We start from the raw sequence: 26,405 nt of genomic DNA, 5'->3' as shown, positions 1-26,405 counted from the left end.
CAAGACTCCAGGTGTTCTGAGGATGGGATTTCAAGAACACACTGAAAAACCTTTTGAAGCAATTCAACAGCTCCTTGGACAGCTGGGGAACAGCTGTGGCTGACAGACCTCTCTGGCTCACTGCACTGGGGAACAGAATGACTCTGTTTAAATGAAAGCACTTCATTCTCAGCAAAGCCCAAAGACAGACCTGCAGGACAGAAGTTTTGAAAATCAGTGTCCAACCCACACATACCATTTATGTGTTAAAAAAGATGTTGCACATTGTGGCAAATTGGATTTGGAAATTTCTTAGAAAGTATTTCCTTGGACAGGAGACTGTCCAGCTCCCTGCAGTGCTCAGCTTGCCTGAATGAGGTTAGAACCGTAGGGGGCGTTGAGGCAACTGGAGAAGCAAATTGAAGGAATCACTCACTCTTAGGGTCATGTAAATGCAGAGACAGAACTTGCACAGCTCTGAAAGTGAGTGCCTCCTGAAATGTCAGATGCCAGGAGAGCCAGGAGAGCACCCCCCCCCCCAGTCTTAGATTGGGAGCTCTGCTCTGTAAGGGGCTTCCTTCCTTCTAGAACAGTCAAGAAAGGACAGGGACTGACCTTTTACCTGTGTACTGTAAATAAAAACATCATGTTGTTCAATGTATTATTTTGAACTGAATTGGAGACAGCCTCTTACTACAAGTACTGTCAGGTCAGTGAGTGGGCAAAGGAGTGACTGATCAGAATACAAGAATACAATGGAGGCAAGAGCTGGTCTGATCCCCAATGAGTTAGCCATGTAGTGTGTAACCTTCAAGTTTTACTCCTTCATTCACTCATTCATAGTATATGAGCAACCAATTACAGTGATGGCCACTTTTTTCCCCAAAAGGATAAATTCAAAGGAAAATTAAAATACGTGTAGGCTATTTCTTGGGGGATTTTTCTTTAAAGCTGCTTTCACATAAGAAAATGCATTTATCTGCAGCTGGATTTCTGCATGCCTGTATTATTTTCCAGTCCAGAAAGGATTACCATTTCAGATATGACAAAACTAGTTCATGCTGCAGTATCTGATGTAATTTAGCACCTCTGCAACTTATTTTCTTTCCTTTCCTTGACTGACCTTGTAAACTACTGAACTAAAAGTGTGGCTTACTTCTTGATTTTATATCCTCTAAAGTCAGATATTTTTCCATTGCAAATGAGGTAAATCACAATATTTTTAAATACAAACTCTTGAGTTCCTAGGTCAGCAAAAACCCCATTCCTTTAGACAGGTAATTCCAGAGCAAGATCAGCAGATTAATTGGGGCTGGCTGGGGACTAGGGAATGTGAGAGCATCCACAGCCAGTGCCAGGCACACAGTTGGTGCTTAATAAGTATTAGTTTCAGTAGAAGTGTTCCATGTGTTGTCTTGGCACTGACTAAATATAGAGTCTGCAGTTGATAGAGAGGAAGAAATGGGTTCAAGATTGAAATGACTGGGTGCGGGGCCTCCCTGGTGGCACAAGGGCTTAAGCTCAGCATGGTGACGCTGTCCAGGGAGCCACCCATATGGCGCAGCAGACCTCTCCTGACTTGCCCACTGCTCCTCTCAGCAGTGTATTTCAGTAGCTCTGCCTGTTCTGCTCCCCACTGTCTTTGGTGAATCCTCTCACCTCCCACACCTCTGGCCTGTACCCCAGTTCTTGTACACATAAATAAATAAAAAATCTTTTAAAAAAAAGAAAGAAAGAAATGACTGGGCGTGGATGACATTGCCAGGGCGAGGAAGTGGAGTGAGAGGAAAGAGAGGCAGCATCCTTGACAACATTTGCACTAGGGGTGGGTTTACATAGGGGAGAGAGAGAAGGTAAAGGGGATACTAGGAGAGGTTAGTTTCCCCAAGACAAAGGAAATTATTACCTGGAGCAAGAGGAAGGGTCGGCAGTGCCATGTGGCATAATGGTTCAGCAGTCCGGAGGCCCAGGAAGTGGGAAGGGGACTGGGTCCTCATAGGCAGTCTTGGAGACAGACTCCAAGTTCAATGCTTTATTTCCTCTTACAATTTTGTTCATTTTTAAAATAGCCCTTTGTACTTTCTGATTCTAAAATTAACATATAATTGTAGAAAGTTTATAAAATACCAAATATTCTCAAAGAGGAAAAAAATGGCCATCGTTTGCCTTCATCATAAGAGCTGCCTTATAGTTCCAGCTTGCACTTGTCAGGCCTGGCTCACTGGGTTGTGCTAACCCTCCATCTTGGCCTGGACTTCTGTCCTTCCCATCTCAACACCAAGTCTTCTTAGTAGCTATGTGCAACAGTGTAGTCCAGATACAATCAACACTGGGAAATAAAGTGATTTGACCAGTTATAGAACAGTCTGTTCTGAACATATGATTGGTGTATTGTGTGTCATGGTCACACGGGGAGGGGGGCACATATGGGTAGTTATTCAGCACAAAGGGCTCCACGATACATCATCTCATAGCCTTCTCACTGGTGCAGCTTTCTCCTTACTGTGCTGATCTGCAAGAATGGCTTTGTATAAGTGACACATTTTTGCTAGTGGGGGGATATGCTTATGAAGGATCTTTCTAGCCACATGCCTGCTCAGTAACTCACGCCTTGAGAAGTCAAATGCCGGCGGGTTAGCCTGCTCACCGGGTTCTTTTCCCATGGAGAGAAGCAGAGGATACTCATTTGCAAGGGCTACTGTCACAAGTTACTACAAACATATCAACTTAAGACCACACAAATTTATATCTCATAGTCCATATTGCTTAGACTGGGTTCTCTCATGGGAGGCTCTAGAAGAATCTACTTCCAGGCACATTCAGGTTTTTGGGAGGGGAGGTCTAGTTCCTTCCAGTGGTAGGGACTGAGGTCCCTGTTCCTTGCTGGCTGAAAGCTTGGGTCTTGCAAGTGAGCCCTCCACTCTCATTGCTGTGTGGAATTCCTCTCACTTGGAATCTTCCTAACTTTATTTTTTAATATTTTATTTTATTATTAGTTTTTTAAGTTTCTTCTGCTTTCTCTTCTTTTCAGCTGTATCTCTGACTCCAAGCAAAGACATTTCTCTACTTTTAAGGGTTCGTATGATTAGCTTGGACCCACCCAAATAATCCAACATAATCTCCCTATTTTAAGGTACATAGCCTTAATTATATCTACAAAGGCCCTCTTGCCGTGTAAGGTAACACATTAACAGATCCCAGTCAATGTGTGCATGGCGCAGTGCATGGCCATCATAGAAAGGAATTATCCAGCATCACACAGTGATGACAGGAGTGAGCAGGTTCATGAGTTGACTCCATTCTTCCTGCCTTTTTCTCCTTTTTCTCTTACACAGGTCCAGTGTTGACTCTTGTTGATAATACTCTTGTTGATATCACTCTTGTGCACTCTTAGCAGTCTTGCTTATCTTTCTTAGAAAGTAGGAATGTTTATCTTTCCCAATGAAATATTGCTGCAGTGATCCTCAGGGTCTTGATGGAAGAGGGTATCTCCTTGTTTTATATCTTTTTCTAACAAGAGAATCTTCATTTGTGAGTCCACTTACCTTGTGCATATCACAGCCATAACTAACACAGTTCCTTACAATTGTTAGATGTAACGGACCACAGGGAGATTTTTTACCTCCAAGTCTTGATTTCTTGGTGACCCATTTATTTTTTTATTTTTATTTATTTTTTAAAAATATTTATCTATTTATGCATACAAGAACTGGGTTACAGGCCAGAGGCATGAGGGGGATGGTGGTGGGAGGATCCACCAGAGACAGAGTGGGGAACAGAACAGGCAGATTGACTGAAATACACTGCTGAGTGGAGCAGCGGGTGAGTCAGGAGAGGTCTGCTGCACCATGTGGGTTGCTCCCTGGCCAGCCAGTTATCGAACTCATGCTGCAGTGGCTGCGGATTGCTTCATAGGTTGCGTCTTAACCCCTTGCGCCACCAGGGAGGCCCAACTGGTGACCCATTTTAACTTCTACTTCTTTATGTGTCCACTGAGCTTTTCTCTGACTTAATTTTATAATTTATAAGCAAACCTTTGCTTAGCATTGTCATTTTTAAAATGGCAAAATACATAAGTAATAACTGATTGGAGAATGTTTGTACAACCAGGTGAATCATTGCCACTCATACTGCAAAGATTCTCCCACTAAACTGCATCATGGCTCATTAAGCGCCATTGGGAAGAAAATTGGGTCTTTGTTAAATGTTTATGTTCTTTACTAGTGGTAATTTTAGAATATTCCTTTTGTGAGCACCTTTGGGAAAAATTTTAAAATAGTAATTTAAGTGCCAGGAGTTTTAGCCCTAAAGTTCCCAAGTATAAGGCCTGGATACATTCTTTCTGCAGCCTGGATTTACTTACAGGTTTCCCCTTTCACAATGTTCATCTATTTTTTGCTTCTGTTAATGCCAGACCTCATGATCTTCTGATTACCTTTTAAAATTATCAGTAAATAATAGGGACTGCATTTTTGGTTTTTAAGCAAAAGAGGAAATAGATTATTCTGGAACACCATTTGGCCATGTCTGAAGACAAGGAAAGTATTGCAATTTCCATGTTTTAATTATGCATCCATATGTTATAGAAACAATCTTTGTCCACAAAGCACTTATATTCCAAAAAGGAATTAAACAATGTAAGTACTAAGAAGTGTGATTTCAGAAATGTGCTAGTGGAATTAACGTGAAAAGAATATTTTTTCTCATTTAGAGGTCGTTAGAAATCATTTACGTGTATGCCAAAAGAATAAGCTGGTTATAGTGTGGCAAAGATATTAAGACCTAGGGACCTTTTCTCAACTGGAAGCTAACAAGAGAATTAAACTCTATAGAAAATGATTTTTAATTAATTTTTAATTTAGGTACAATTGACAAACAGCATTGTATTAATTTCAGGTAAAGGAAATGAATTGAGAAACTATTTTCTCATTTCCCTCAAAGATAATGCTTAGCTAGTATAATCCTTAATTCACAGGATAAAAATTAATTCATTGCAGATAACACTGTCTTTAACCCCTGTGCCACCAGGGAGGCCAAATGCTTAAGAAAAATGGTACTTGAACATTTTGGTTTCACAACCCCTTACAACTCCTTAAAACTAGAGAAAACTCCAATGAGTTTTTTATTTGCTATGTCCATTAATATTTTCCATATTAGAATGTAAAAATTTAGAACATTTTAATTTATTTAAAATTGTAGTCATAAACCACTAATAGGTTAATACAAGTAACAAATTTCTATTAAAAATGAATTTATTTCCAACACAAAAGAAATCATTGAGAAGAGTGTTATTTTACATTTTTGCAATCTTTTTATGTGTGGTGCAATTGAAGACAGCTGGATTCTCACATCTGCTTCTGCATTCAATTGTACTATCACTCATCGCATAGCCTCTGGAAAATTCCACTGTACACAAATGAAAAAATAGGAATGAAAAATGCAAGTAATATTTTTACATTATTCTGAAAATGCTTTTGACCTTGGGATCTTTCTGGATAGGTTTCAGGAAGCCCCAGGGGTGCCTGGTCCATAGTTGGAAAACACTGCCTTGGGGCATGAGAGCTTTTTCTCTCAAGGACAGCTTTTGAGAAGGATTTCTGCAGTGTTCCATGTAGTATTTTCTCCACTACTAACTCTGTAACCAGAATGATCTATCATATTGGTGGCCACAGTAAACTTGCAGTGTTTTAGACCTAAGTCATTCATGACGCTTTGCCTAACTGCTAATTCAGAATGGCCTCAAAGAAGTAACATTCAGTGATTAATCTTAGGACAATGGTTAGATCTGGTATTGTTTGTCTCACCTATTTCAGAAGGGCCCAATTTTCTGGGTCTTCTAGGTTGTGATTGGCAGAGCTTGCCTGGCAAACCTCACTCCTGCACTGATTCTGCTACCGAGTCTTCACCAAGAAGGCTGAAGATCAGAGTGACCCCAATCTGAATCAAGATACATCAACTTTTTTTGGAAGTCTCTCCTGGAAATCTCACCATGTATCATATTTCGGAAAAATGTAGGGGAAGTTACAGGAGGAGTTCTTCTTCCTTCCTCCCTCTGCAAAAAATAAAACATATTTTCATAATAATCTCTTTTGGAATGGAAAAATGCTACCTCATTTATGAAAATGCCAGGGTTTTTACCAGTCAGACCTGACACTATTTCGCTGCAGAAGCCAGAGACATTTCTGATTCTCCATGTGTCTGGAACAAGTGTCATACATACTGATTTGCACAGAAAACCACACACAGCACTCTCCAGGGACAGCCAGCATTTTGACAAGGCTGAGTGACGACTTAGATGACAGGAGTAGGAACTATTGTGTGGTGGTGTCCACAGACCCAGGCAGATCTTGTGCCAAGTTGCTGAGAGCTGCCACATTAAAATATCATTTGAAATTTAAATTACTTGTAAAACACCAAGAAAATATGGGTCAGAGAGCTGCTGATAGAGATTCTATGGAAGGAACTGTCACTAAATCACCCTGAAGATTTGGACATGAATGAAAAAGCATTAGAAAGGTGGTCAGTTGAAAAGAGAGTAGTGAAAAATAAAGTAAAACATTTTAAGGGGCAGTGCAGTGAGATATTGATGGGCCAGAAATTTTGTGTCTGTATTTTTAGCTCCAGGTATCGTTATTCCTTTAGAGATGAGAAAAGATTAGTTTTAATGCCATAATAGGGTTGTAGTAGGAGACAAGACTCTTAACGTGATGAAAAAAATTATCAAAAAAAAAAAATTCAGTGTTTTTTCTCTTGAAGATTGAGAATCACCTTACATTTGTCCTTAACAATTTTTCATAAAACTTGAATTCATCCCCTACCCTCACCCTAATTCCCTAGAATCGATGTTCTGGAAATTCTCCTTTAACCTCTAACTCATGCCTTGTTCTCAGTTGTTCTCTGCCTTCTGAACTTGATCTAGCTGTATTCCTCTTTTTCCCTCTGTCTTCAACCTCTCTTTACTCTGTTTTATTTTGTTCATCCTATAAATTGGAAATAGAACTAGACCTGCTTGAATTTATGCCTCATAAGATATATTCTTTTTCCATCCCTTCTCACCAGCTTCTCAGAAGTACTCAACATTCATTCCCTCCATGCCCTCTTGTTGTCTGGCTGCTGAAATTATTTTCTCAGATATAACACCAGTAAACCAGTGGCAATGTCCAGTCATCTATTGTTCTTACCTGGGAGAAGCTGTGCATCTTGTATGCATATGAGATCATCTTTTTGAACATCAGCTTGTATTATATGTACTTACATTTCTTTTTACCAATTTGAGTGACTAAGCAGATTTTTCTTTTTTTAAAGATTTATTTATTTATGCATACAAGAACTGGGGTACAGGCCAGAGGTGTGGGGGGTGAGAGGATTCACCAGAGACAGAGTGGGGAACAGAACAGGCAGAATGAAATACATTGCTGAGGGGAGCAGCGGGCAAGGAGAGGTCTGCTATGTCATGTGGGTAGCTCCCTGGCTGGGGATTGAACTCGTGCTATAGTGGTTGCGGACAGCTTCATAGGTTGCATCTTAACCCCTTGTGCCACCCGGGAGGCCCCCAAAGCAGATTTTTCTCTAGCTAAAAAGTAAGGTAGGAAATAGGGGAGGCTTGAGGTATGGAGGAGAAGGAGCTCCAAGTCCCATGGGGAACATTGGAATCTGTCACTGTGATGAATGGATCTAAAGTACGACAGAAATGAAAATTAACAAATCTCAATAAAATGAGAGGTTTAAGAAGTTGGATGGTCTCTTCTCCTTTTTGTCCTCATAGAGTCTAGAATAGTCTCCTATTGTCACCAAAGGGTTCATCAAAATAGGCATTGTTTTTAAGTCTCGCTTCACCCAGATTGTCCTTGCAAGCTACCAAGGTGTGGACAGAGTTGGTGTGAGCATGCCCAAAGCTGTTTCAAGAGATTCTCTGCTGGGAACGTGTTACAGAGACACTTGGACATTTTGCACAAGATTGAGCCCTGCCAGTGAGCTAATTAAATGAGTTTTTAAAAAATCTAAACTCAGCAGCAACAGTGGGTGGTTAATTTCCTGACTCACTTATTCAACTCATTTGTGGTCCCAGCAAATACTCCTTGTAGGACACACTGCCTGGCTTTATTTCGATGCTGTTCTATTTCTTTACAGGGTAGAAAGGAATGTGCAAAGCAATAGCTTTCTCTTTTGTGTGGGATACCGTTTATGAAGTGGAATTCAGTTCTTTGTGCAAAAGGAATTTCAAAACAGTTTTGAAAAAACTGGATATTCAATTAAAAGCCTTCTCCCCCCTGACACCACCCCCCCATCAACAAAGGTTCAGAGTTCTCACTGGAAAGATACAGAGTCTACCTCAGTGAACAGTGGGCTCCACAGCTAGAAAAGTAGGACAAGGAACCCAGGTCTTACCTGCCTGCTCATGACTTTACGAAAATTTCTGGGAGTACAGATGAGCTGCAAGTCATCGTCAGAGCTCAGAAAGACAAACAACCACAGAAAGTAAAGTCAACGAATGAGTTGCCATGATAGAATTTTGAGTTTGAAGATAACTTTTCTTTTATTCCACAAGGTCTTAGAAAAAGGAAAATGGTGCTCATGAAAACCCCCAATCGAGATCTTTTTGTTTTGATTAAATGCAGGGTCTTGACTGAATCCAAGCAGGAGAAAGAGATTACTTAGCAGAGGTAATTGCTTCCTCCCTCCCACCACTACCTGCAAAGGGTAAGGAGTGTAGCAAATGCAAACAACTGCACACTACTGGAGAGTAGATCTCTGCCATTTGCCTATTACGATTAAAGACTTATTCAACTAGAATAACAACATTAATTCAATGTCTGATAAAATGAGACTTGGTCAATTGTCATGCCAATTCATGACATTTTACTCTTGTTGTCTCTTCTATCCCAAAGCTAGTTTGTTGAGTTCAACATTCTTTCCTCTAGGATAATTTTAGCAAATGAAAACCCATTTACAGAAATTCACGATGGACTTGGTTTCCAGCTGACTTGTTCATGCTTAACATCAGGTTCTGTAAATACACCACACATATATTGTCTTCTTTTTCCTTCACTTCCCTTAGCTGTAAATGTCCCCAAGAATTTCTCATGAACTCTATTTCTGCATACTTTTCCCAGGCATCTCAGTCATTCTTGTGACTTTATAGTCCATCTATCAGCATCTTATAATCTCCAAATTCTTTCTTCTGCCTTAACTCAGCATAGTCAAAGCATTTTATTTCCAGCTTTCATATTGAAATGTACAAAACTAAACTTCCTAGAATCCCCTGTATACCAACTAATTGTTTATGCAGTCTCTCAGTTGCCCAGGAGTGAAACCCAGAGTGACTCCTTGGTGTCTCTCAGCACCAAGAACCATCAGTTCTCCATTTCAACTACCTTAGGGCTACTGTCTCCTCTACTCTGTCCTCCCTGACATTACTTTTTATGCATCCATTCATATACTATTCTCTCAGATACTATTACTATATGGGGAGATGAGAACTAGTGAATAAGTGAAGTACAAATCCCATGGTCACTGACCTATGAGGACCCAGGGAGGTGGGAGCACACAGGAAGGAGAAGGGTATGCCTGAGTTTGGGAGCCTGAATCCAGGCTTCTTTCTGTTTTGGTATAACTCATCTCTTACTGGAGCTATTGGGCAAGCCTTCAGCCATATCCCTATTCTGTCCCTGGTCCTGCTGCCTGAGCTTTGTTTCCAAAGTTCAAATCAGATTGTACCAGTCCTGTTGAACACTCACACCTGCCTCCCTACCGCAATAGGAAAGGTGCCAACCCGCAACCCTACTTACAAAACTTCACACTCAGTTTTTTTCCCCCACAGCACTCTTTTATACAATGCAGTTACTAACCTCACAGTCCATGAAATAGGAAGGGAAAGAATAGAAATGAAAAAGCCCACTCTGCCTTAAAATTTTACCAGCAGTATCATTTCAACCAGCCTCTTTCCCCCTTTAGCAATCAACTCAATGGATCATTTTCCTAATGATTGCTGTTCACATTTTGCATAACTGTTTCAAATATCAAGGCAGTGAATAGTTTTGATGAAAACAGATAATCAGTGTGTGAATATTTACTTCCTGATGCTCTCCCAGAGGCTCCATACAAGTACAGGGCATACAGTAGCTGTGCAGCAGGCTGCTGGAAACAAGTCTTTAAGTCCTGCTCTGAGGAACATTGGATGCATCTTTACGAGACGAGTGATATCAGGAGAGAATGACAGTCAGGTGCCAACTACCTCTCCTGCGACGTTCATTCATTCTTCATTCATTCATTCAGCCATCAGTCAGTCATGCATTACAACATTTAGTGAACATTTGCCAAATATCCTGTGTTGCAAAGATGGCCCATGTCCCTAGAGAGCTCCCAAATTTTCTGTGATGAATTTTGTGCTTTGATTCCAATGCTGCATCATAAAGGAGTGAGCCAGGTGTCTGCTGAAGTAGTTGGGGGACTGGAGGGACACTTGAGAGACTTTAAAGTTTAAGTAGTGTTTTTATAGCAAGAAATGGTGATGTGCTTGTGTGTGTGTGTGTGTGTGTGTAAGTGTTTGATGAACAGGAGGAACAACAACAGGTGGATGGAAAAGAAGTCTGTGCCCTGATAAGGAGACATAAAATGCAAACGAAGTTTAAAAAATACCCCACGTGTTTGGGAAATTCTGGCAGGTTCTGTGTGGCTTGACAGAGGCAGCAAAAGGTTAGCAGTGTGAGATACAGATTGTACATTCTAAAAGACTCATACCAAGGAGCACAAACTTTCTCTGCCAACTGTGAGAATCCTAGAAATTTCTTTAAGCAGGGAAGTGACAGATCAGATTGCCTTTGAGTAAAGGTCTGGTGTGGGCCTAGAGGATGGGTTGGAAATGAGGAGCATTTAATGAATGCTTTTTAGAGTGACCACAACCACAGGCTGTGGGGGGCTCAGCTAACTCTGCATATGTGTGTGCTTCTTCCCAGTGACAGTGCTGGCCATCTTCCACGAGCTGCACGTGGACCCCGACCTGTACACGCTCCTGTTTGGAGAGAGCGTGTTCAACGATGCAGTGGCCATCGTCCTTACATAGTAAGTACTGGGGCTTGGCTTTGCTTCCCTATGTAAAAATATGCTTCCATGTGTTGATAATTCCCAGCAGCTTTAATAGTATCTTTGCTCTTATGTTATAGAGATAGAGGTAATTTCTAACATTTCAGGAATTGTTATCACAAAAAAATTTCCAGTAATGGGTACAATTCATTAGGCACCTAATTTCTAATACTATTAATGGACATCATGTTTCCAGTCTATTATTAGATACTACCAGAGGGTATATTTTTTTCTTTGGTGCATATATTTAGCTGATGCACGGAGGCTTTCTAAAATGCACATAAAAGAACGTTCTTTGTTTCAAATCAATATTGTTTAATTTTTTTTCTTCTACAAGTCATTTTCCAGTTAATAGACTAATAGAAACTGTTTAATTGATAGTGAGTTTGGCAAACTGGAGATAGAATTTGAGAGTCAGAAGACTATTTTAATTTCTCAATGCAAATAGAATGAGTTATGAGAACGCACAGGTCTTTAAACTATCACTTGACCAGTGAAACTGATGGCTCATCAGCTAAGAACTAAGGTAGTTTTGCCCTCATCATGGAAGAATTTTCTTTTGGAGATAAGAATCTCACCTCCCCTGCAGACACTTACTATTTATATTTAAATAAAGGCCACTTCAGTGGCTTTCACCATGTCAGAGGTCTTTGCTTAGGTTTAGATTAAGGCTAACACATGGGCGACTGTCAAATATCCCAAAGAAAAACAACTATCTGATAATTTAATGTGAGGACAGAATCCTATTCAGAGTGTTAATGACCTCAAATTCATTTGGAAATGTATTGTGAATAACAAGAGAGTTTTTAAAGTGAGATCTTACCTAGGGGAGCAGGAAAAAAACAAAGCAGCCCCACTCTATCTTCTGTCAGCTGACATTTCTTGAGGCTGTCACCCCAGAGTTGCCCCTGAGTTCAGCAATTTACAAACAAGAGTCTTCAAATAAAAATATTTCACCTGGCCACCGAATAGTGCCTTTCCTGTATCAAAGGAAAATATCAGGGAGTTCAAATTAAGAGGAAAAGTCAAGGTAGATTCACAAATGCTAAAGGATGCTTTGAAAGAAATGCCAAGAAAAATTAATTAGGACATCAGGAATCTGTGTCTGAGAAATACCAGCATTAAAGGAACATTTGGAGTAAAAAAATTTTTCAATTTGCTGAGACCCTCATTTTCACTTCCTGAGCTGCCAAGTTGTCAAAGGCCAAGCCAAGCAAAACCACGAAAGCACAAATGAACTTGGGAGAAAAATCATTCAGCTACAACTCAAGGAAGTGCTGGTCTTTCCACTTTCAGCACTACCATTCACATTAGTTTTCCATTAAAATTATAGACTCCAAGGATGAATATTGATGTTGTTGAGCACAAGCCTTGGGGGCATTTGAAACAGTCTATTTAGCAGTTCTGGGGTCAGTTGGTGGTTATCACTGGCAGGGCCTCTGTCACACCCCTCCCCATGTATTTCATATCTTAATAAATTGTATTTCCCACCATGGGCAAAATCTCTTCCTTTCTAGTTTTATGACACTTGCCATTCTAGCCAAAATGTGGTGCTTCCCAGCTTTGTCAATTCAGGCATTGTGCAGAGTGACCCCAAAGAGTTCCACCTTTGAAATGAAAGTAACCCTAAACTAGGAATATTGTACAGGAAGACATCCATATCCTCAAACTGCAGCGTCTTTCACCTGGTGTGTTTGGAGGCACCAACCCTTCCCTGAGCTTTGCTGTTCAGGGGGCACATAGATTCTGGGGTCTAGACTGTACCTGTGCTGTCCACTGCTAACCACTTCCTCTTGCTGGCATGTTTCCTGTTTGTGCTCCTTGATTTTCTGGCTTGCTCACTTGCTTCATAATTCAGTATGAATTATGCATATGTGCCAGTCTCTTTTTAAACATCTACTTGCACACACACACATTTTTTTTCTCCTTTTAGTGCCCCATCCTACATGCTCTGTTCTATCCTCTAATTCCTTTTTTTTTTTTTAAGATCTATTTATTTATTTATACAAGAATCAGGGTACAGGCCAGATGCGCAGGAGGGTGAGAGGATTCTCCAGAGACAGAGCAGGGAACAGAACAGGCAGACTGACGAAATACACTGCTGAGGGGAGCAGCGGGTGAGACAGGAGAGGTCTGTGGCGCCATAGGGGACCCTGGCTGGCCAGCTGGGATCAAACCGGCGCTGCAGAGTCTGCAGAAAGCTTCACAGTGCTGTGCTCAACCGCCTGCGCCACCAGGGGAGGCCCTATCCTCTAATTCCTTTAGAAAAGCCTTATTTAAACATAATTTAAGGGGCCTCCTTGGTGGCACAAAGGGTTCAGCCCCAACTTTATTTTTTTTTTTAACAATTTTTTTTTTTTAAGATTTATTTATTTATTTATATAAGCACAGGGTACAGTCAGAAGCGCGGGAGGGTGAGAGAATTCACCAGAGCCAGAGCGGGGAGCAGAGCAGGCAGAAGGACCGAAGTACACTGCTGAGGGGAGCAGCAGGCGGCAGGAGAGGTCTGCGCACCATGTGGGACCCTCCTCCGGTGGCCGGGGAGCAGCCGGGGATCGAACCGACGCTGCAGAGGCTGTGGGCAGCTTCGCAACCCAGCGCTCAACCGCTGTGCCACCGGGGAGGCCCTCAGTCCCAACTTTATGAGGCTGTCTGCAGCCACTGCAGCACGAGTTAGATCCCCAGCCACGGAGGTGACCCACAGGGCGCAGCAGACCTCTCCTATCTTGCCCACTGCTCCCCTTGTTAGGGGGAAAAGGATGTCCTAAAGCTAATTCCATACAGGCTTTGTGGACTCCACCCCCACTCCAGACCAAAGCCAAAGACACTGGGAACTCCAAATCCCATCACCACCAAAGGGAAGGTGGCTGGGACCTGAGGGTGGGGTTAAGCAGCCAGGTGTGGTATAAAGCCAGACACGTGGGCTTTGGAGGGGTTTCCCCATTTTGGCTCCCGGCCAGCTCTGAAAGTGCCTTTGGGTGTCCAGGTCGGTGGATCGGGTAGGACGCATTAAAGACTTTATTTCCCTATTTTCTCCCTGAGTTGTACATTTCCTTAATTCCCTTTCCCTTGTAAATAAACCTTTCATTAACCTTTTGTTTGTGCCTGTAGTGGAGTATTAATAAGTCCCTTTTAAGCGTGCGGGTGAGGACCCACAGCCAGGCAACCCGTTTTATTTTATATTTGGGTTGCCCTATAACACCCTCAGCAGTGTATTTCAGATCTGCCTGTTCTGCTCCCACTTTGTCTCTGGTGAATCCTCTCATTCCCCGCACCTCTGGCCTATAACCCAGCTCTTGTATGCATAAATAAATGAATCTTTAAAAAAATTGATGCTAATGTAAAACTTACCATGACTTTCATACCAGAAATACAAACATTAGTCTCTGTTTTATTCTCTCCTTTCCAGCCCAGCCATGTAATCTGGGGTCTACTTGCTTTTTTAGAAAGTAGATTTATGAAAACTGAGCTGATTTATTGATTGATCGAGGTAGCATTGGTTTACAACACTCTGTATGATTGAGACATATAGGGTCACACCTCCTCAGATAAAAGTTACCACACAGCACCCGCCACCAAAGCATTAGGCCCCAAATTCCTACTCTCCGCCCCTCCCCTTTTCCCTGGTAGCTCCAATTTTACAGTCAGATTGACATGCACATTAAAAAAAGATACCAAAAGGTCTTGTGTTTTCCTTTTTTTAGTTCTACTTCAGTGTGGTTCTGAAGTTTAAGAGTAATAATAGAGCATTTCTTATACCATAGAAAATTTATATATTTTCATGTGAAATCAAATATAATAAAAAGTCTAAATCATGACCTACTATATTCTTGGCAGTACCTCCTGAGTGCTTGCCTTTTAGAATGGCTACAACTTTCATTTACTTTTCAGTCTTCCATCAGCAAACCGCCTTTCTTTCTTTTTTTTTTTTAAGATTTATTTTTTATTTATTTATACAAGCACTGGGTACAGTCAGAAGCGCGGGAGGGTGAGAGAATTCACCAGAGCCAGAGCAGGGAGCAGAGCAGGCAGAAGGACCGAAGTACACTGCTGAGGGGAGCAGCGGGCGGCAGGAGAGGTCTGCGCGCCATGTGGGACCCTCCTCCGGTGGCCGGGGAGCAGCCGGGGATCGAACCGACGCTGCAGAGGCTGTGGGCAGCTTCGCAACCCAGCGCTCAACCGCTGTGCCACCGGGGAGGCCCTCTTTTTTTTTTTTTTTTTTTAAGATTTATTTATTCATGCATACAAGAACTGGGGTACAGGCCAGAGGTGCAGAAGGGTGAGAGGATTCACCAGAGACAGAGCGGGGAGCAGAACGGGCAGATGGACCAATAACACTGCTGAGGGGAGCAGTGGGCAAGACAGGAGAGGTCTACTGCGCCATGTGTTTATCTCCCTGGCTGGGTGGGATTGAACCCACGCTGCAGAGACTGTGGACAGCTCCAGAGCCCTGCGCTTAACCACCTGAGCCACCAGGGAGGCCCCAAACCTCCTTTCTTAAGCCACCCTCTTCAGTTTTAGTTTTTTATTTAATTTTAATTGTTAATACTAAGATCATTCCATATTCCAGCATATTTATTCAAAGGTATAATAATTTAATCACATTTTAGATTAATTCAACTTCTCTGTGCTAAGAAGCACATTACTAATTATAATACTGTTTCTTAGGTTAAATATACTCTAAACTCCTGACAATTAATTTATAATTGAACCAGATGACCAAAGATCTTGCACGCACAGCAGGTGCTGGGTTGTGTCCCCACAACTTCAAATGATCCAGAATTGTCCATCCAAAAGTAAAGTCACTGTACTTAGCATAAAAGTTTTTAAATCAATTTGTCTCTGACTCAGTGTTTATTAGAGGGATGTAGGGAATGCCTTGCTTAAATATATATGCATATGAGTTTAAGAATGAATTCCACATGATGAATTTGCATTTATAAGGATTATTAAATAGATTATGAAGGAAGACAAAAAGATACATCAAAGAGAACTTGAGGGTGTGTATTTCTGAATCCTAAATAGAGACTTTGCTTTCAGAGGCAGCAAGGTCAAATAGTAGAAAGAGCCCTAGATTTCAGAGAAAGGAATTTGTATCATAATATCAGGATTGTCATGAATTAACCTTGCAATTAATACAGTTGACAGGAAAGGGACTCAAGTTGCTGTAGCAAGAAAGGAATCTGTGCTATAACTGAACAGCAGGAATATAAATGGTTTGGGAAAAGCTCCAGTGAAATGAGCAAGATTGTCTTTCCTCACTCAGCTTCTTCAGAAGCGCCTTCACCTCATCAAAGATGGCTGCCAGCAACCCCCAGGGCTCTCTCTTCCTTCAGGAAAATAGAGCAAGAACCATTGTTCTCATTTTCTCAGCCATATACACCTTGGAGATTCTGATGAGCCATTTAGTTAGAACTAATCACTATGGCCAGGGGAATGTGCTCAGGTCTAAGTCACATGTTTCATGTGTTCAAGTCTGTGCTCAGTTTCACTTGCAAATATATGAACTAACACTGGGGAAAAGTGGGGGGGACATTGCTCAGAATAATAGCAGCCTCCCCACACACAAGAAATATGGATGCTGAACAGAAAACAGAAACAAAACAAGACCTTGAACACTACTACAGTGATGCACCATATTTGTTTCCTTACCTATAAAATTTAAGAATAGTTGTTTGATATACATTAAAAATTATTTTGAGCAATGAATAAGCAATATGGCTGTAAGGCAATATGGTATCTACTGTCACATGTCTTTCTGGTTTCATTTAAATAACCAAAGACCTGCTTCTAGTGAATCATTCCTTCATAAATATGACATTTTATGATCCAAGAAATATAGAGAATAACCATTTTTACATGTGATTTCCCTCATTAGGAATGAACCATTTACTTAAGGCTTACTGTCTAAAGTTGACAAATTAAGAAATAGAGGTGGAAGTCTACTACTTAGTTATAAAGATACTCAGAACTAAAATTGATAGTCCTTGCAAAAGTTAAGCAGGTGTGGAGAGAGAAAAAGCAAGGGATAAGTTAACTAAAATGCCACGTCTCTTATAGTAACAAATCAGCAAATACAATATGTAGCTGGTAAATTAAGAAATGGAGGCATAGGCATTTTATTTAAAATCCAGGACAACCAGCAGAAGACTTAAAAATATAAAAGGTTAAAAGATACTTTTTCTAGATAAATCCTTGATTTAGGCAAAAGGCAGAAAGATAATTAACTATTTTATATCCTTCTAAACTGTTTGCATATTTGTATGTATTTGAATTACTATCGAAAATATTCTTCAGATGATCAAGCTGTCAAAAGCAGAAGCCATAAAGAAAAGCCAGTTTATGTGATGACAACAGAGTCAAGAAATCCTAGTGAGAAAAAAACACTGCAAATAAATTAGATGCTGAAGGCCAGATCCAGGAAAGCAGTTCCAACACACATATTGATATGTCAGTGTCTTTTATAATATACTGATGAATTATTAATCACCTTAATATGACAAATGTACTTAATAGGTTGCCTTCTTGTTACTAGCTAACTAGTAAGTAACTTATCTTCTCTGTACCTCAATCGCCTTGTTTGTAAATTAGAAATGATAATAGCTACATCTCTTTGGATGGGATTAAATATGAGACACCTATGGAGCTTCTAACCAGTGGGGTTCAATGAGGCATGGTGCCTGTCTCATAAACTCAATAAACATTAGATACTAGCTACTGATCTTACTCCTGTTGTCAAAAAACAATAAAGAAAAAGTAAGCATAAAAGGAAAATGAGTAAAAAATATAAGTTGGTAATGAACAAGAGAAGAAATACAAATAGCCAATGACTCTACTAAATATGATCAGCTTCACTGGTAATTAAATAAAACAAATTAAACCAACCAAGATTTTGCTTAGTAAATCTCCAAATCTCAGAACTCAAGTCAAGCTAGAGAAATGGGAACCTGCCTACATCATCATGAAAGAGAAAAGTGGTAAAAATTTACAATGGTAATTTGGCAATATTTATTAAGAGTCATTCAAATCTGTGACTCTTGATCCATCTATTTCATTTCTAGAAATGTATCCCAAGAATTAATTATGTGCTGTGCAGCCATTTCTCCATGGAGATGAGTGCATTGATTTGTACAAGAAGGTATATACATAAGAAGAGTTACTATTTAGTTGAGTAAATTATAATACATGAATATGGAATCCTATGCAATCATCTGATAAATGATATAGAAAAAAATGTACTAATGAGTAAAGATGTTCACAATATTTTTTTAAAACAAGAAAATTTTGCATGATATATAAAATAAGATCTATTTTTGGTTAAAAATCACAACTGAATACATATGCTGTGCATCTGTGTATAATTATGATTTGTATATTTTATTTATATATAAAATCAAAAATGTTAGGATCTCAGGTGATTTTTATTTTCTTCTTTTGGCCTTTGTATATTAATTGGAAATAGATTAAAATACCCATAATCAACCCTGGGCCAAAGACCTCCTCATTAACATACGTCATAATTGTCAATCTTCATGTAAATGCAGATTCTACAGAAATTTAAGTCTGAAATTTTTTCTACCTGTTGAGTGTTCTCAGCCATTTACCTACAAAACAGAAATATCACCAGTATTGTACTGAATCATCTACTTGTGAAATAATATGTCACAAATATGCAAATAATATGTCCACTGTATGCAAATGCCTCCAGATTTTCTTAGAGATAAAATAATAACTTTATTAAACAGCTGGATCTCTGATGACAATGAATACATTCCAGGTGCCTTTATTCCCTATTAAGTAAATGCTTATAAAGAAATTCAATGTAAATGATTAGAAGAGAGGGAGAAATGAAGTGCCAATTTTCTTTTTTTAAATAAGAGTGCCATGCTGCTCAGAGGTTCTTTGCAGAAAATGTCATTTAAAGTGTGACACTGGTAAATGCTCAGCACTTAGTGAGTGACATTTTGAAAGACCACATTTTTACAGCACATGCTTCTTAAGGGAATTTTAACCTGGAAGCTAATGGGATGGCTATGAGACTTAAAAAAACAAAACAAAACAAAAAAAAAAAAACATAAAACCAAGAGGAGCCTTGAGATAGCGTCCAGTCATTCAACTGAAATGTGCTGAGCACCCGCATGTGCCAAAAATTACACTGTGTAAGGGTACAGTTCTCCAAACTGCCCTCATCAACTTCTCACAGCTAAGGGCAAACAATAGCTGTAATGGGATTTAATTCATGCAGCAGAACCTTGCTTTAAAAATCATTCCAGAAAATCACTGGCATGGAGGAGAATAACTGTACAGCATGAACAGACATCACTAGGAAAATCTGTTGTTTCTCTTGGTGCCATCATCTCTAAATAGAAAGCTGGCTCCTTGAAGGCAAGTTATATTTTTCTCTGTTCCCCATAACACCAACTACTTATTTGAAAGGTTCTCCAATAATTATAAAAAACTAAGAGTTAACATGCCCTTTCAGATGTGGGCAGAGTCATTTTACTAATCCTCTCATTAAAATCTATTCCAGAGGATAGATGTTTAATATTCTTATACTGCTTTCTTCAAGTATTTAAAAAGTCTTGTAATTCTCATTAGCTCTACTGCTCCTCCTATTTGACTCCTAATTGTAAACATAGAAGTGGTAAGAAGGAAGACTTCCCTGATGGCTCAGGGGTTAGGTTAGACTCAGAGCTATCAACGCTAGGCTTGAGTTTGATCGACTTGAGCCAGGGAGCTACCCACATGCAGCAGATCTCTCCTGCCTCTCCCGCTGCTCCCCTCAGCAGTGTATTTCAATAGATCTGCTTGTTCTGCTCCCCACTCTGTCTCTGGTGAAACCTCTCACAACCTCCCTCACCCCATCTCTGGCCTACATTAGTTCTTGTATGCATAAATAAATAAAAATAAATCTTTTTTAAAAAGTGATAAGAAGGTATTTCCTTTTGATGAGAAAAAACCAAACCTGTTTTCACAGCCAAAAAGGATAATAGTTCTCACAAATTTGCTTAATTTAAAAACAAGTCTTCTTCTATCTGGCACATCTTTCTGAAGGTAATTCACTTTGATGTTTGCCTTGGAAGCTCATCATCAGCAGGAAATGCATTTTGATGCCTGTTTAGATACTGCTGTGATACATAATTAAAAAAAGAAAGTGATCACCCTTTTCACTTAAGGACTCTTTGTCCTGGCGGCAAATTCCAGGCTGACTTCACTTGGTGGACACCAGGTGGCATCAGCTAGCAGGAATGGGAAGATGTCATGGCGTCTTTAAAAGTGGCTGGAGACAGAGCTCAGCTGACCATCAGCTTTAGTCAGAACACCAGTGTTTTCTACCCACACCCTTGCCTACTGTTTCAGCCTTGCTTTGTTGTTATTTTTGTTTGTTTTTTTGGTGTGTTTTGTTGTTTAGTTTTTTTTTTTTTTTTCATTTTTGATTTCTGTTTCCTGTTTCTTGGCTATGACTCTGTCAACCTTTGTCCTAGCTCTCATTTAATGTCCCTGTTCATATTACTGGGAACTGACCTTAACTTTATCCTATGCCTGTGCCTTTTGTCCCTCAGATTATATTTGACATTCATTCCCTGCCTCTCCTAAACTCAGCTCCATAACATAGAACTTGCTTCAGTCTATCTCAAGTCACACATGACAAATTGATCTATCGAAAAGAAAATAAACCCATGTTGATGGGTTTTAGTCCCAATTTCATTGTATTGGTGTGTACATCAAATATAAGTGACAGAATCCCAACTCAAATTACAGGTATGGCAGGACTCAGGGACCCAAACATGAATGTCTATTCTTTCTCTTTCTTGGCCCTGATTTCCTCTGAGTGCTAGCCTCATTCTTGCCTAGTGTATATAGATGACTTACTCTAGTAAGCAGGAGGGGTTAACTAATGATATCTCCAGGCTTATATTGGTCTCCCTTAAAATAATACTTTATTCTCCCCAAATTTTCTAACCTGGCGCAAACGCTACTTCTATCAGTCCTACACCAGTCATAGAGTACCCTGAAGGAATAAAACATGTTGATTGTCCAGATCTGAATCATATCTCCATCCCTGTGGCCAATGGCATGGAAACTATAATTAGAAAACAGAGGGCAAATATAATGGGCATCCCAAAAGAGTAAGTACCATAATGATAATAGAATGTTCAGACCATGGTGTATTGAAATGAAGTAGATAGGTCCCACACTGTTACAAAATCAAAGACATGCTTAATTTAACAAGACAAAAATTCTTTTCTAAATGCATTATTGATTCTGAAGAAGAGAAAAAGAATTCCCAAGGTATGAGAAATAAGAGAGAAATCACAGCAAGAGTGAGAAGCTACCACTGTCAGAGGCCACTTGATATTGTGTAGGATTCAGACGCAGAGGTTTTGAAGCCGGAATTCCATTTCCATGTGGAAATTAGATCCATGTCCATACGCTCTCTCATGGTAATAGAACTTGAGCAATACCTTTCATCAAGCCTAGAGTCTCCAAATGCACCTTCTGTTACAGTCTCTGACCACCAAAGTTAAGAAATTGTGAGGATATTTGCTGTCTATCTGGAATTTGAACCAAAGTACCTGCCCTGGGCAAATGTACTAATGGAAATGCAAGCCAATATATTAAGATAAAAAAGTTTTCAGGACTATTGAAACACCTTTCCAAATATTACAAAATGCTTTGAAGCAATATTTTATACTGTCACACAGGAAAAAAAAATATCTTCTTGAAAATGAGCTCACATTCTTCCAGGAAGAAAAGATCAGCAATAAACAAAAGTAAATGAGAACAAGGACCCTAAGATAGTTAAACAAAAAAATCACAAAAATCTGGGAACAATTTTAAAATGAGCAGTTAATAATGACTAAAGAGTTAAATGGAGGTGCAAAAAAAAATAATAGAGAAGAACAGAAAAATAGAAACAAAAACTTTTCAAAATAAAAAAATCTATTCACATTAATAACTTAAAGAATGAGACAAATGTCATATTAATCCAACTGATTAATATGAAGATGAAGATGAAGTTAGTAAATGATCCAGAATATCAGATAAAAAGTATGAAAAACTAATTAAGAGGCTTGAAGGACAGTATGAAAAATCAGAATACATCAATAAGAATTTCAAAAAGAACAAATAAAGAAAAATGATTTGTGGCAATATTTGAAGATTTCATGAAAGGTCACTTTTCAGAACTGAAAAGCTGAAACATATGTCCAGAACTGGGTAAATTCAAACTAAGTGCACATTCAAATATATTGCAGTGAAATGTGATATCATCATAGACAAAGCAGAAATCATAAAAGCAACCAGAGAGGAAGCTTGGATTACTTGCAACAGAAACCAATTTGGGTGGCAGCATTTTCTCACTTGTGGCAGCAAAGGATAGTGGGATAATATGTACAAAGTATTAAGGTAAAATAACTAACAACCTAGATTCTATATTTTTAAATTTTGTTTTCCATAGAACTGGGTGTAGACCAGAGGAACAGGGGGTGGGAGAATTCACCAGAGAAGAGTGGGGAGCAGAACAGGCAAATTTACTGAAATGCACTCCTAAGGGGAGCAGCCGGTGAGAAAGGAGAGGTCTGCTGTGCCATAAGTGTGTTAGCTACCAGACTGGGATTGAACTCAGGCTGTAGAGGTGATAGCATTGAGCCTTAACCATTTGGCCACCAAGAAGGCCCACAACTTAGATTCTAAATTCAACTAAAATATCATTCAAAGGTAAAAATGAATGACATTTTCAGATAGACAAAGTTTACCATTCACAGACAATCAATGATAGAACTTTCAAGGATATAATTAAGTAGAAATAAGAAACTGAACTCAGGAAGAGGTGGGAGACAAGGAGCAGTAAGCAAAGAAATTGTTGAAACAATCCTAACTCCAATGAGGATTGACTGTGACAATAATAATGCTCACAACTAATTGGGTGGGGTAAAGTAAGACAGAGCCAATCACTCTGTAATCAGCTACAATATTCAAAGATGGTGAACACTAAATGGGAGTTGGGGAGAGAGAATGTTGTATACAGAAAGTGGAACACACACACACACACATAAAACACAATTTGCAGGCAAACTATAGATCTGAGGCATATAGCAGGGGAGTGGGGATCAAACAAGGGGAAGGAAGAGCACAAAGGACTATGGCGATGGTTGACAAGTGATGTGGTAGTGTGAGAAGTATGGGGGATACACCTGAGAGAGAAATCAAATACTGTACAAAGGGAAACAACAATGTAAGAAAATTGAAAAGTAAAAAATAATAAAAAATAATAAATATAAATAAAAATAATAAAATAATAAAAATAGAAATAGAAATAATAGAAACAATAATTAATAATAAAAATTCCACTGTGGATATGTACCACATCTTCTTGATCCAGTCATCTGTTTTTGGGCATTTGAGTTGTTTCCATAACTTACCTATTATAAATAGTGTTGCTATAGACAGGGGTGCAGGTGTCCTTTATTTATTATTTTTAAAAAATTTTATTTTATATCTTTTTTACATCATTTTTTATTTTTGTACAGTGTATGCATTTTCATCTTGGTTATTGTCCCCGTACAATTCCCATCCCCTTGTTTTGATCCTACTCCCTTTTCCCACCCATAGTGTATCTCTGGTTTATAGTTGCCTGTTGATTTTGATTTTACTTTATTATAATTAGTCTTTTTCCTGATCCCTTATTTAGGTTTTCTCAATTCCTGCTATGAGTGAGACCATCCAGAATTTTTCTTTTTCTTTCTGGCTTATTTCACTGAGCATGATCCCTTTCAGCTCCATCCATGTTGCTGCAAATTGCAAGAATTTATCTTTGTTGATTGCTGAGTAATATTCCATTGTGTATATGTACCACATCTTCTTGATCCAGTCATCTATTTTTGGGCATTTGGGTTGTTTCCATAGCTTAGCTATTGTAAATAGTGCTGCTATAAACATAGGGGTGCAGGTGCCCTTTGGAATTAATGTTTCTGTGTCATTTGGGTAAATACCTAGGAATGGAATTGCTGGATCATATGGAAGCTCTATCTTTAGTAGGTTGAGGAATCTCCACACAGCTTTCCATAGTGGTTGGACCAGTTTGCACTCCCACCAGCAGTGCAGGAGAGTTCCTTTTTCTCCACATCCTCATCAACATTTGTTCTTGCTAGTTTTTTTAGTATGTGCCATTCTCACTGGTGTGAGATGGTATCTCATTGTACTTTGATTTGAATTTCCCTGATTACAAGTGATGTTGAACATTTTTTCATATGCCTGTTGGCCATTTGCATTTCTTCTTTGGAGAAGCTCCTTTCTAGCTCTTCTGCCCATTTTTGACTGGGTTATTTACTTTGTTTTTGTTGAGTCTCATCAGCTCTTTGTAGATTTTTGTGATTAGTCCTTTATCATTAGTGTTGTGTGCAAAAATTTTCTCCCAGTCGGTGGGGTGTCTCTTTGTTTTGGTTATTTCTCTTTTGCTGTACAGAAGATCTTTAATTTGATGTAGTTTCAGCTGTTTATCTTTGCCTTCACTATCACTGCTTTGGGTGATGTGTCTTTAAAGATGTCACTGAGGTGTATGTCATGTAGTGTTTCACCTATATTTCCTTCTATATATTTTATGGTTTCAGGTCTTATGTCTAGTTCTTTAATCCATTTTGAGTTGGTTTTTGTGCATGGTGTGAGGTAGTAGTCAACGTGCAATGTGCAGCAACATGGATGGCGCTTGAAGGGATCATGCTCAGGGAAATAAGCCAGAAAGAAAAAGAAAAATACTGGATGGTCTCACTCATAGCAGGAATTTACAAAACCTAAATAAGGGGCCAGGAAAAAGACATATCATAATAAAGTAAAAATCAAAATCAACAGGCAACTATAAACCAGAGACACACTACCACTATGGGGGTGGAGGAGGGAGAAGGGAGTAGGATCAAAACAAGGGTGGTGGGAATGGTATGGGGACTATAACCAAGATGAAAATGCATACATTGTGCCAAAATGAAAAATGATGTAAAAAATATATTAAATTAAATTAAAAAAATTTAAAAAAACTTGATGTATATTTTTCCTGCTTTTACTTACATGTTTATAAGAGTAGGAACCAGCATGCCAGTGTTCAATGTGTTGAACAAACAAGAGTAAATAAATAAATAAATAACATGGTGTTCACAGAGGTAAATGGAGACCAAGAAGAGTACAATATGTTTTGAGTCGTTATCAGTAATTTGTGTATTTTACTGGTTTTCTGTAGTTCCTTTTCAATAAATTGGTTATATCCTTTGCCATTTAAAAAATAATAATAATAATAAAAAGAAAGACAGTGGAGACAGAACAAGGGCCATATATTAAAGGAATCAGATGTTCACTTGAGCAGCCATGTTCATCAAACTGTTCTCAAAACAATGCAAAAGAGTGACAACACATAACCCATTTCAGTTTGGTTTAGTAAGACTGAAATTAATTTATGCTTGCTATAAAACTCTATGCAATCTTTAATCATTTCAAATTGTGCAAAGGACTCCTATACGTTAGGAAGCAGGTATTTCCCGGAGTATCCTTCGTTTTTTCTCTCCAGGGTGTTAGGCTGTCTCTTGCTCTAGTATCTTCAGTTGTGGGATTCGTATGTTGGCTCTGCAGGCTATGCTTCACATTTGCCACTGTCTTCCTAGTTTCTCTTACTCTGTCTTCAGATTACTTCATGTTTTCTTATTGTCAGATTTATGATTCTCGCTACAAATCCGTCTGTTCAGTTCTCTCCAATTTCTGGGCAGAAGTTACCTCCACAGGTGGAAAGTTGGTGACATTTTTTGCCACACTGTTTCTTGAAATACTGTGTGATGGAAACACTTTAAAAATGGTCCTTAATATGTATGTCATTGAGCTGATGTTCAATGGTTAAGTAACTAACCAGATTTGAGAGAAATGGAAGGGGCAGTTTTGTCTTCAGCTGTGCTTCATCCTTGTGTCATAGTAGTTCCTTATGATTTACACCTGTTTAAAATGTTGACACTATGTTGAACATCCTGGTTATGTCCTCTAATCTGGGCCCAGGCTTGTACAAAGAGAGTGACTTTCACAATCCAAAATACACAAGAGACAGAGCTGGATACCAGGGTGCCGATATTACAGTCACCAGGATATACTGACCCGAGTGCCAGAATATCCAGGTCACTCATTTTCTTTCTATAGTCAAGTTACTTAGGAAGCATTCATTTTGTCAATCACCATATGAAATTACTGTCACTGAGATTTCAAGTACCCCAAATTCATACAATAAAAGCTATCTTTCCTGCAAAGACAGGAAAGCAGACCTGCAAATACAAATAATACCTAGACAGTTGATGGGGACAGATAAAGGGTAG

The 26,405-nt window shown here is 39.2% G+C and overlaps 1 protein-coding gene across 1 annotated transcript in view; it reads left to right on the top strand.

Moving 5' to 3' along the window:
- The window catches only part of SLC9A9 (solute carrier family 9 member A9), a gene marked incomplete at both ends in the record, with an annotated part of 608,321 nt that overhangs the window by 198,679 nt on the left and 383,237 nt on the right, over positions 1-26,405 (top strand). The window contains one exon of the mRNA XM_084232807.1: positions 10,935-11,040. Within this exon, the coding sequence (XP_084088933.1) occupies positions 10,935-11,040 (106 nt within the window). The remainder of the gene's footprint in view (positions 1-10,934; positions 11,041-26,405) is intronic.

Source organism: Talpa europaea (assembly GCF_964194135.1).
Source record: "Talpa europaea genome assembly, chromosome: 4".
NCBI classification, from domain to species: domain Eukaryota; kingdom Metazoa; phylum Chordata; class Mammalia; order Eulipotyphla; family Talpidae; genus Talpa; species Talpa europaea.
Note: the sequence above shows the minus strand (reverse complement) of the source record. Positions and strands in the feature narration are given on the sequence as shown.